This window comes from Arachis ipaensis, chromosome B06 (genome assembly GCF_000816755.2).
Source record: "Arachis ipaensis cultivar K30076 chromosome B06, Araip1.1, whole genome shotgun sequence".
NCBI classification, from domain to species: Eukaryota; Viridiplantae; Streptophyta; class Magnoliopsida; order Fabales; family Fabaceae; genus Arachis; species Arachis ipaensis.
Window position 1 is genome coordinate 129,037,977 of NC_029790.2, and position 11,844 is coordinate 129,049,820.

At 33.7% G+C, this 11,844-nt stretch overlaps 2 protein-coding genes across 2 annotated transcripts; one reads left to right on the forward strand and one right to left on the reverse strand.

The window, feature by feature from the left end:
- Positions 434–3,314, forward strand: LOC107605157 (peroxidase 45). The gene is made up of 4 exons (XM_016306930.2): positions 434–869; positions 1,082–1,279; positions 1,772–1,937; positions 2,157–3,314. The coding sequence occupies exons 1-4, from the start codon at positions 669–671 to the stop codon at positions 2,561–2,563; spliced, it is 972 nt and encodes a 323-aa protein (XP_016162416.1). The 5' UTR covers positions 434–668; the 3' UTR covers positions 2,564–3,314.
- On the reverse strand, positions 3,142–11,039 carry LOC107605156 (plasma membrane ATPase 4). The gene is made up of 15 exons (XM_016306929.2): positions 10,714–11,039; positions 7,692–7,811; positions 6,494–7,492; positions 6,295–6,417; positions 6,113–6,217; positions 5,880–6,024; positions 5,619–5,783; positions 5,307–5,545; positions 5,184–5,216; positions 5,020–5,101; positions 4,729–4,889; positions 4,365–4,538; positions 3,936–4,118; positions 3,657–3,838; positions 3,142–3,569 (listed from the first exon to the last, which is right to left on the reverse strand). Exons 1-15 carry the CDS (start codon positions 10,759–10,761, stop codon positions 3,473–3,475), a joined length of 2,856 nt encoding a protein of 951 aa, XP_016162415.1. The 5' UTR covers positions 10,762–11,039; the 3' UTR covers positions 3,142–3,472.

Sequence of the window (11,844 nt, forward strand, 5' to 3'; positions counted from 1 at the left end):
CAGTTCGTATAATAAATTATTAAATATTATATTATTAATTGATAGAGTATTGATGAGTTTAGTTTTATTGTTATCATTTGGAATACTTGATTGAAAATGAAAGATAAAATCGTCAGAAATAAAGAAACAAGTATTGCAAAAGTAATTAATAGGTCGATTAGGAGTTACAAAGACTGAAGTGATATTTGATATTTTGGGTTGTTAATGGCATTGCCTAAAATAATTATGAATTAGTTTATTTTATCTGTAATATTTTTTTATTGATGCTCCATCTTGTTGTGTTGAGTTTTTTGTTTAAAAAAAACGTTTGACTAAACCGTCTAACTATTTTTAATATTATTTTTATACGAGGACTTTTTAGTGGTAGTATCTCCCTTGATGCACTTTGAATAAAGAAGTTGGTTCAGCACTCCTAAGAGCTCCGCTCACACAAATTAATGCAAGCATGAGAGTGCATGCTTTGTCAGACTATTCTCCCAAATGGCCAAAAAGCACTTCTTCTTGGTCTCTAGCTCTTGTTCTGTTTCCGTCACATTGAACAATCTAAGATTCCTCAGAAATTAAAAGGATATATATTTCCATTATTCTTACTTTCATTTCTCCTTTTCCACTATTTAAGGATGCAATAGTCACAAGACCAAAGTTAATATTGTTACACACAACACAAGATGAGTACTCAGATTCTATTTTATCTTGTTCTGCAGCTCTTGGCTAGTAATTGTGATGCTCAACTTCGCCTCGATTATTACCGGAACACATGCCCGGATGTTGAATCCATAGTTCGCACCGCCGTCGAAACAAAACTTCAGCAGACATTTGTTACAGCACCGGGCACACTGAGGTTATTTTTCCACGACTGTTTTGTTCGGGTTAGTACTTAGTACATAGTACATACAGTTATGTGTACTATTTTTCTTTTTGCGACGCAGTTGCTGTTACAATTGTTGTTATTGGATATACACACTTATTTCCAAGGATCTCTCACTTATACCACAGACAGGTGTTAGTTATGGCTATTGAGGCATGCAATGCGGTGGCTATTAAAACATGAAAATACTGAAATTTGTTTGTGTGTGGACAGGGATGTGATGCTTCAGTGATGCTGGCATCAAGAAACAGCAGTGCAGAGAAGGATAACGGTATCAATCTGTCACTGGCTGGTGACGGTTTTGATACTGTCATCAAAGCCAAGGCTGCTGTGGATAGTGTCCCTCGCTGCCAAAATAAGGTTTCTTGTGCTGATATTTTGGCAATGGCTGCTAGGGACGTTGTTGCTTTGGTAAATAATAAACATAAACTTTGCAGACTCATACATCTTTGACTTTCATATCTTTTGGAAGATTATGTATATAATCAACTTGGGTTGGGTTGGTACAGTAGTTAGCTCATCAGTCTGCAGTTCAAGTCCAGTCTTATATATGCAGTAACCTATTGTCCAGCTATAAACCCCTTAAATAAAGTTCGGATCCACAACAAATTAATTTTTGACATGCCAAACTGGAGAATACTGTGAAAATAAAAAAAAAAATTACGGTCTTAATATGTGCACTAAAACTTAAAAAAGGCAGTTATCACTTAGCAACGAAGTATTTTTTTTAAAGAATTATTAATCATTTACTGTTGGAGAGGATATAAACTACGTTAAAATTCTGTTCAATAGTAAATGATAAATAATAGAAGATTTTAAATGCAAAATGAATGTGAAAGGCACTTCTCCATATAATTTAGCTTAATCCAAATCCCAAAATGAGAATTTATTTGGTGTTTTCAGACAGGAGGACCATCTTATGCAGTTGAGTTAGGAAGGTTAGATGGGAGAATCAGTACAAAAGCTAGTGTGAGACACCATCTACCTCATGCTGATTTCACACTAACACAGCTTATTCAGATGTTTGCTTCAAATGGACTCACCCTTAGAGATCTTGTTGCATTATCAGGTATTTCATATTTCATTCATAATGATCAATATACTTTTTGAGGAAAGGTTCAATATTCATAATATAATTTATATTAACTTTCAATAAACATGGTTTATAGCTTATTTGGCAACTATGTTACTGAGAAATATAGAAGCACTGAAAAATACAAAATTTATTTAGAGGTGTGAAAGCATAAAAGAAAAAATATGAACCATTGAAATGTATGATCATTCACAGGAGCACATACTATTGGTTTCTCTCACTGCAACCAATTCTCCAAAAGAATCTACAACTTCAGAACCAAGAACAGAATTGATCCAACATTGAATCCGGAATATGCGAAACAACTCCTGCAACTGTGTCCTAAAAGTGTTGACCCCAGAATTGCCATAGACATGGATCCAACTACACCTAGAACATTTGATAACCAGTACTACAAGAATCTCCAACAAGGAAAAGGGCTTCTTTCTTCTGACCAGACTTTGTTCACTGATAAAAGATCAAGAAAGCTAGTGAACTTGTTCGCCTCGAACGGCACAGAATTCGAACAGGCTTTTGTGGTTGCTATGAGGAAGCTTGGAAGGATAGGGATCAGAGCAGGGAACCAGGGAGAAATCAGGAGAGATTGCACTATGATTAACTAAACAATTCATAATCAACTACTTGTTTCTGTTCTTTGTTATTCTTGCAGACATAGATAATAAGTTTTAAAACATGGAAAAGGATGGAAATAGTTCCTTGCTTATAAAATTGTTAAGATACTTTTACTCATATATAAATTTTTTACTATTGATTAGGAAGGTGTGGCCAAATTTAGGTCTGCAAACACAAAGTCTAATCAGTAGTGAAAATCTATATTTGTTTCACACATGAGGATCCCTTTCTGCAAAAGAACTTCGGTGAAACTTTATTTTTTAAGCATCTTTAAACAGAGTTAAGTGTCACTTTTTTTAATTTCTTAAGTTCAATTTAAACCACTACACATATCATAATTATCAATAGAACTTAGCTATCATGTATCCTGTTACCAATTAAACCATTTTTTATTTTAAAAATTTACAAAAAGTTAAGTCCCACTAATCTTTTCACATGTCTCTAGTTTTAAACTAGCTAAACTACCAACATATGGGTTTTTCTTATTATCTCTATATACCAACCACATGCTGCTTACATTATTGAACATTGACAGAACTTACAAGATTAGCGTTGAGGAATGTGAAGAGAACCAAATTCAATATTAGAAAAACCATATAACCACTGAGAATTATATTGGGCTATTAAAATGTGATCTTAACAACACTAATATCATCCCAAAAGAAAAAGGATGTTATTTGGTTGCAAAAGAGAACAGTACCTCTCTCATCCTAGCATAATTTGAGAAAAATGGAGTAACCATTCACATTTTCACAACACTGTTAACATTTCTTTTTTGGATAACCTAAAGACATGATTGAGATTTAGGCCTTTTGAGTCTTTCTTCCTCATTATATCTGCTTATGATCTCAGAAAACCACCAAACAGTTTCCACTGAAGCTTGTTACCTCTTCTGTTCTTTAAACTGTGTAGTGCTGCTGAATAGTATCAATGTCGAGTCCCTTGAGCTTCACCACAGATTCGACATGTCCCTTGAGAGTATGAAGCTCCCTAAGCCTATACAACACATTGAGATTGGAAGTTGTTTAAAGAACTTGATATAAACACTGTCTTGAAGTCATATAAGTTAACAAAATGGCCTACCTCGCAACCTCGGCACGTCTCTTTGCTTGCTCCGCAATCTCAGAAAGCTCCCTGTAGCTGTTTTTGTCATTGAAGAGGTTAGAGGTTTCAGGAGGCTGAAGACCATGGAGTGTTCTCTGTGCTGCAGCCCACTGTGCTTCCCTCTCTTCTTTTCCATAGTCTTTCTTGGTAGTGAAGGCAGTCTGTAATGAGAGCATGAGAAAAAGCATTTTGTGAATCTTGATCCCTCTTGATTACATCAAAAATGCTGTAAGAACAATGAATCATATAAGAACATACCTTGTTCTCCAAAAGATTGTCCCATGCCTTTCCACTCAGAATATAGCGGATCGCGAATTTGAGCAAATCAAGAGGAATGTATGTCACTAAACTGTAGATCCAAATTACACCAGCCCAACCCCATCCCATTCCCTTGATTCTTGCAAAGCCCCAGTTAGCATATACTGCTATGAAAGTTGCTACCTGTCAATTACAGAGAGAAATTCAAGACTAGTTGATAGAACAGCTCCTAAGGTAGTGTTTTGTTCTTGTTCAAGAATAAAAAGGATGGAAACAATGAGATAATAGATATGCATCTCTTTTGTTCTAATGATGAAACATACTCCTTAATTAGCATTTCAGACTTGAGATATACAGTTTTTGGGTGCTATAATAATTGTGAAAACAAAATTTCATATGCTGAAGGAGGAATAAGAGGTTCAAGCTTACCAGCTGAGCAATCAAGAAGGCACCTAGTAGGAGAAGACCGGGTCTTTCGACATACGACCAGCTGCGAGACCTAGTGACGAAAATTAGAGCCTGACTTATGATACTGACTTGTAGATACAGAGCTGCCATCATCTCATCAGGGTTATTTCTAATGTGCCTCACACCAAACTTGTTCTGCAACAATGTAAGTCATCTTCATCAGGTTTGATGATTTCATTACTTCATAATAGTGATAAGAAAAAACAACTAAACAATACATACAAAAAAGATAAAGATCTTCTAATGCGAAAAAATTGGTAAAGTGAGAAAGTGAAAGTTTAATCCACTATCTTGATTTAGCAGTGATTAGACATAAATTATTTACCGGGAAGAAGTTGGTATCTTTCATGGCCCAGAAAAATACTACTGTCATCAGTGCCATGTAACTGCCTAACACAACGCCGGTAGCAAATATCTCCCTCAGTTTCCAGCTGTCAGGCATCGGCGATGGCTTCACTCGATCCTTGGATATTGTCATAATGGTGCCTAATTGTATGAGAATGAGGAATATAGTGTTAGCACTTCAGCCAAATCAATAATTTTATTTGTATTTTATCTGTGACAAGGAGAAGAAACCAAGATAAATAACATGAATATGAAGCAGATATTATCTTACCATCATTTAGTATAGCAATAATCAAAACCATGAAGGGTGCAAAATCAAACTTCCAGATCAATGCAATGAACATGAAACCAAACTGCACAATAAAAGAATATACAAATAAATCACATGTGAAAAAGCTTAGCTTTCTTTAGTTTCAAACTATTTTCTTCACTTACCACAATACGAATAGTAATTGACACAGCATAGATCTGCTCACCAATCCAAAACAACTTGATATCAGGTAACTAGAAACATTAAAATGAACTCAAACAATAAGTTAGGTAATGAAAGAAACTAACAGTATAGTTCTTCATCCTCTGAAAAATAGCCCTGCTAGTGAGCACAGCACTGATAATGACACTCAAACCAGGCTCAGTGAGGACAATATCAGAGGCACTTCTTGCAGCATCTGTAGCATCAGCAACAGCAATTCCAATATCGGCTTTCTTCAAGGCAGGGGCATCGTTTACACCATCGCCCGTCATTCCACATATATGCTTCCTCTCTTGCAGCCTCTTAACAATTTCATACTTGTGTTCTACCATGTGATACAAAGAATAAAATAAGCAATTGAAATTTTGAAAGGTAATCACACTGCATGAAAAATCTACCAGGAAACACTCCGGCGAATCCATCAGCCTTCTCAATTAACTCATCAACTGGAAGAGCTGAAATAGAAGCATCCTTGTCTTGGCCAAGCAATGCAGATGATGGATACATGTTTGTTCCCATTCCGAGCCTACGACCAGTTTCCTTGCCGATGGCGAGCTGATCCCCTGAAGATTGAGGCACACAAAACATTTCAAAGCTATAGACTTGAAGTCATGGTAACACTATTATGAGTTACAAAAAATGTCTGATGTTAGCCTTACCAGTAATCATCTTAACATTTACACCGAGGTTAAGTGCTCTTCTAATGGTTTCTGCACTGTCATGCCTGGGAGGATCAAAGAGTGGTAGCAGACCAACAAATTGCCATGGTCCACCTGGACTATCTTTTGATTTCTCAGGTACTTCCTGTTACAAAGATCATACCAGCACAAATAAAAGATTAGTATCAGTATAGAAGCATTCAAGAGTAGACATTGGTATCAGCTTTGTGTACCTGTCTTGCAACACCTAAAGACCGAAGTCCACGCTCCGCGAACTTATCAATCACTGCATGAACCTTCTTCCTGACATCCTCTTTGCAGTTGCAAAGGGTTATGATCTAAATAAAGAGGGAAAAAAAGGCCTTTGTCAACCTTATAACCATCACAAGAAGGTGGCAATGAAACAAGTTTTTACCTGCTCTGGAGCCCCTTTGCTGGCACGGTGCCAATTTCCATCAGAATCAATGTAAGTTAGAGCAGTTCTCTTGTCTACAGGATTGAATGGAAGAAAATGGACCTCCCTGATTCCGGCTCGAGCCTGGTCAGTGAAAACATTAAAATTTTTATCTGTATCCTTCTTCTTGTCCTAAAGAGAGTGGTTTTGGTATATTTACCTCCTTTGGATCAGCAAGCATGCCAACAATTGCAGCATCTATAGCATCCTGATTTTCGGTCCTAGAGGCCCTTGCAGCAAGAAGGATAACATACTCCTTCTCAACACCCTTAGCAAAGACCTCAATCAAGTTTCTATCAACACTGAGCTTATTCAATGTCAAGGTTCCAGTTTTGTCACTGCAGAGGACATCCATCCCAGCCATTTCCTCAATAGCTGTCATACGTTTCGTGATTGCGCCCTGCTGAGACAGCCTGTGAGAGCCAATAGCCATAGTGACTGACAAAACAGTTGGCATGGCAATCGGAATTCCTCCAATCAAGAGGACTAACAGATTGTCAATTCCATCTCTGTACCTTCGGTGCTGTATGGGGTACATGACTATGAGCTCAATGAGAATTCCAACAGCAATTGAGCAAATGCAGAAGTTACCAATTGCTGTAAGCACTTTCTGGAAGTGTCCAACTTGGTTAGTGCTGTCCACCAAGTGAGCCGCTTTACCGAAGAAGGTGTGCACACCCGTGGCAATCACAACTGCTTCTATCTCACCCTTCTTCACTGTTGATCCAGAAAATACTTCATCAGTGGGGTTCTTGGTCACCGGAAGAGATTCTCCTGTTAAAGCAGACTGATCCACACTTAGAGGATCTCCCTCCAGAAGACGAGCATCGGCCGGAATGATATCTCCTAATTTAATGCTGATTATGTCTCCTGGTACTAAAATTGCAGCATCTTGTTCACTCCAGTGCCCATCTCTTAGTACCTTGGTTTTAGGAGCTAAACCAGCCATGAGAGCAGCAGCAGCATTTCCAGCATTGTTTTCTTCAATGAAACTGATTGTGGAGTTGATCACCAAAAGAGCAATGATTCCCACAAAGTCTTGCCAATCAGGGGGCCTTCCTCCACCATTTGCCAAAGCAATTGCCATTATTGCAGCAGCTTCCATCACCCATGACAAGGGGTTCCACATAAACCCCAAGAACTTCAAAAACTTGCTCTCCTGTAATCATAAATCAAATCACTTACATCAATTTTATGTATCCCTCAGCTCGACAGACTAAGGATTAATCAGTGGATCTAAGGATCTCAACTCGACATTTGCTTAAGCAGACGAATCGACTAATTCAAGTTGGTTATCTAACTAGTCTATAAAACTCTGAGAAACTGCAAGAACAATAGTATGTTAGAAGAAAACATACTTTTTTCTCTTCCAATTTGTTTGGGCCAAAGACTTGAAGGCGGTTGGCACCTTCGTCTGAGGTTAAACCTGCTCTTGAACATTTCAGCTGCTCAAACACTTCCTCAATTGGAATTCGTTCCTGTGGGGGACAACATTCAATTCAACCTTGTTATTCTTTCAAATCTAACAAAATAAATAAATAAGAAACGCAAAATGGTGCTAAGTACTAACAAGGTTTGCCAGTATCCGCAACAAAAGATTAGGAGAATGGACGATCACTTAATCACTTTTGTCATTTTGGTTCATATACTAACATGCAATGAACTACAAAAGTTTGTAACCGCCACTATCCAATCGCCACAAAAACTAGTTATTATGTAAAATGTAACGGTATGTTTTGTATATATTTTCATTTTATGTTTTAATTTAATAAGTTTAATAAAAGAATGTTATAAATCCTTAGTTAAAAGAATTTATTTTATCATTCTAATAAATTGAATATATAAACAATTTTAATAGCTTACTATTTAATTTACATTTATTTATTAATTTAAATACCTTTAACAAATATTCTTAATAAGATTTCTTTAGTTTTAGTATATTAGTTTCGAGAAATAATATTTACATTATTTTTTGTTTACACATATTTAAAGAATTATTTAAAAATTAATATAACCTTAATTTATATGGCTCATTAAAATTATAATCAAATACTCAATCAAACTCTTAAAGAGAATAGTATTTATCACTCAAGTCAAACATGAGAAACAGTAAAATACTAAAATTCTTACATCCTTGACCTTGTGGGAAGTGAATTTCATATTCCTAGAAGGAATCTTGACCTTTATTTTCAATTCTTAAAAATAAATATATTTATCTATCCAATAATTAAAATTAGGTAAAAACTCTAGTGAAGTCGACTTCACGTGAAGTTAATACCTAAAAGTTGTTAGATAAAAATTTAGTCAAATCAGTTAAATCATTTAACAGCTCTCAAGTATCAACTTCACGTGAAGTCGACTGCATCTGAGTTTCCCCTTTAAAATTATCTAAATAGAGAAATGAAAAAGGTTAAACTAATATTATAGATATAATTTTTGTAAATATTACTATTAGAAACAAATTTGAAAAGATAATATAACTAGAAATAAAATAATAATATATAATTGAAAGGAACAGGCATGAAAATGATAGAGGCTAAAGTATTTATTAGAGAGAGATGGAAAAAGGCAGAAAAAATGGCGCGTGAATACCGAAATAGAGAAGCGTGCCGTACGCTCTGCCCTCAATTTTATTTGTAGTTACCCTCATCTCAACTTGCGCATTTTTCGGAATCTAAAGTCTAACTTAACCCAACAAAAAAGCTCCATACAACATACATTATCACAAATAATTGTGTCATCATATCTTTTACTTTTCTTTAATGGAAATACTTGTCTTCTCATCATGTGGAATTTAAAACTTTACTATTATCTTGTATTATTAAATTTGCAATATGTTATAGTAAAAAAAAAACATAACTCATAATATTGAGGGTATATTATATTATAAATAACTCCAATACTGGTCTCTAAATCTTGACTAATCTAAAAATTTAGTTTTAAATATTATTATTGAAAATGATACCACCTTTATGCTAAACCTCGTCGCTATCAAATGCATATAATTAATTTCAGGGTAGATTCACTTATGCAGTTATGCTATTAATTTCTTTGTACGTTACACACTTATATTTTAAAAATTTATGCATATTTATAAGAAAAATACTATCCGTCATTAAAATTTATTATTTTTTATTATTAATTATCGATTTAATTTTTTAATTTAATTTTTTTAGTCTAGTAATTCAACCTTTTAATATTACAAAAAAAAAATACAATAAAAAGCATAAAAAAAAATGAAGTTAACGTAGAAATACAAATAAAAGTATAAAACTAATAAAGAAGATGATGGAGGATGCAAGTGGACCAGCCAGAATGAAAAGAGTTCAGTACTTCTCACTCCACACACTTTCTTCTTAAACACTCATTTGTTTCATGCTTTTAACAAAGCAGAATCAAAATAATTAATTAATAAAAAAAAAAGCATCAATAGTTGTAGCTTATAAATATTTTATTTGATAACTGTCCAGAATATCGATATAAAGTTATAAACAAAAAGTAAAAGCCAATAGAAATATTCAGTTAATCAATTTTATCTACCTAAACATCTAATAGTATATTAAAAAAAAAAAAACTCTTCCATCTTATTATTAATAGAGTTTCATTTTGATGCACGATCAAAATAAAATATTTTACATAGTCGTATAATTTATGTCATTAATATGAAGAATAATTATTTTGTATGGCATAATTGGATGCGTAAAATTACAGTACCTCAAAATTAAATTCTTATTACTATAATAATTAATTGTATAAAACTATTTATACAACTAATCAAAATTGAAGTAATAAAATACCAAAAGTACCCCCCAAAAATAACCTAAAGTCTTTAAAGTAACGAAACAACGTCTAGAATCCCAGGACACAGTTTCAGTTTTATTCAAGCCAAAAGTTTAGGAAGGAAAAAAAAAATCACAAATCTCTCTTAAAATTCAAACTTATTATTAGAAATTTAATATGTACATATATATAGAGAGAAAAAAATATGACAATAATAAAAATAAATACAAATTTTAATCAGTAGAAGTTGAAGCTTTCAATCCCACTGATCCAGTTTTCCATTTGTATGGTCATATTAAGCAAAGGCAAACAAGAAAAAAATAATAATGCAAATTTAAACTTAGCATAAATGGCATGGAAAATCTGTTTCTCGATCTTATTTCCTTTAATTTTGCAAAGTAGATATAGAAAAAATTTAATTGTCTAATTTTACCAAATCATTATAATTGACGAAACCAAAACAAAGAAAAATTGAGCAAGCTGATAAGCTCTTAAATTTTCCAAAAGAATAATGAAAGTGAGAAACAGAATGATGAAAAATGAAGATGAAGAAGAAGAAGATTGAAAGTGAAAGAAGTGGGTGATGGAAGATGTTATTACCAGATCAACTTGCTCGTTCTTTATCTCTTCGAGGCTGATGCCACCCATGTTTAATTCGTAACAAAGAGTAGTAGTTAGCTTCAACACTAACACTAGCAATGACAAAATAGATATATATGAATTGAATTATTATTATTATTATTTTTATTATTATGATGAAGATGTGGGAGAGATTTGTGTGAAGGAAAGAGACGCTTAAATAGAGGCGAGTGAATGCTTGTGAGTCATTGCATTAGAGCAAAAGTCCAAACCAAAATAAATGCTATTTCTTTTCTTTTCTTTTCTTTTCTTTGCTTATTAGTAATAATGTGCTTACAATGGATCGGCACTAGTCACATCAGGAAATGGATTCTCTCCGGTAAAAAAAATATTTGAAAAAATAAAGTGTGATCTCTTACCATTAATTCTATAAATATGACTAAAATTAAATAAGAAAGAAAAAATAATAAAGAGTTAGATTCAATACTTGACAGCATCCAGATTTTTTTTCACCGGAGAGAATCTACTCCCGTCACATCCTACCCATATTAGACCATATATAACATATAACATAAATTCAATGCATTTTTACACAACTCAAATTGAAAGACAAAAAGGAAAAAAAAAAAAGTAAAAGGAAATGAGGATTAGGCTTTGGGTTTGGTTTTAGGTTTAGGATGAGGGAGTGTTTAATGTTTTGTTTGTTTGATGTGTGATGTGAAGTGAATCTAAGTGCCCCCCTCTTCACCTTTGAATAAATTATGATTTGGAGGATGGCATGTATATATATGTGTGTATTATATTATTTATAATATATATGTGGCTATTCAAGGGACTAAAAGCTTTGTTATGTTACCTTACAATGATAAAAAGGATGGTGGCTCAACCTGGGTGGCTCTGGTTTGTGGGTGGTGGGTTCCACTCACCAACACTTTTGTATTCAATGCATTATTAATTTATTATTGTGTAGATTTTGTTTGGGGAAAAAAAGACTAATTAATTAATATTTTTCAAACCTGGAAAATTTCTTAAATTGTGTAGATACTAGATAAGTCAAATAAAACATATAGAAAATAATAACCACTATGCTGAAAATTTTTAATGAAAAATAAAATGTTAAAATCACCAATGCATTTAACAAATTAAGAATAT

Coding starts and splice junctions, on each gene's coding strand:
- LOC107605157 (XM_016306930.2), top strand. CDS start 669: ATGAGTACTCAGATTCTATTTTATCTTGTTCTGCAGCTCTTGGCTAGT. Junction 1,280..1,771: donor CTAGGGACGTTGTTGCTTTG/GTAAATAATAAA, acceptor TGGTGTTTTCAG/ACAGGAGGACCATCTTATGC. Junction 1,938..2,156: donor AGATCTTGTTGCATTATCAG/GTATTTCATATT, acceptor GATCATTCACAG/GAGCACATACTATTGGTTTC.
- LOC107605156 (XM_016306929.2), bottom strand. CDS start 10,761: ATGGGTGGCATCAGCCTCGAAGAGATAAAGAACGAGCAAGTTGATCTG. Junction 6,218..6,294: donor GCAAAGGGGCTCCAGAGCAG/GTAAAAACTTGT, acceptor CTCTTTATTTAG/ATCATAACCCTTTGCAACTG. Junction 3,839..3,935: donor ACAATCTTTTGGAGAACAAG/GTATGTTCTTAT, acceptor CTCTCATTACAG/ACTGCCTTCACTACCAAGAA.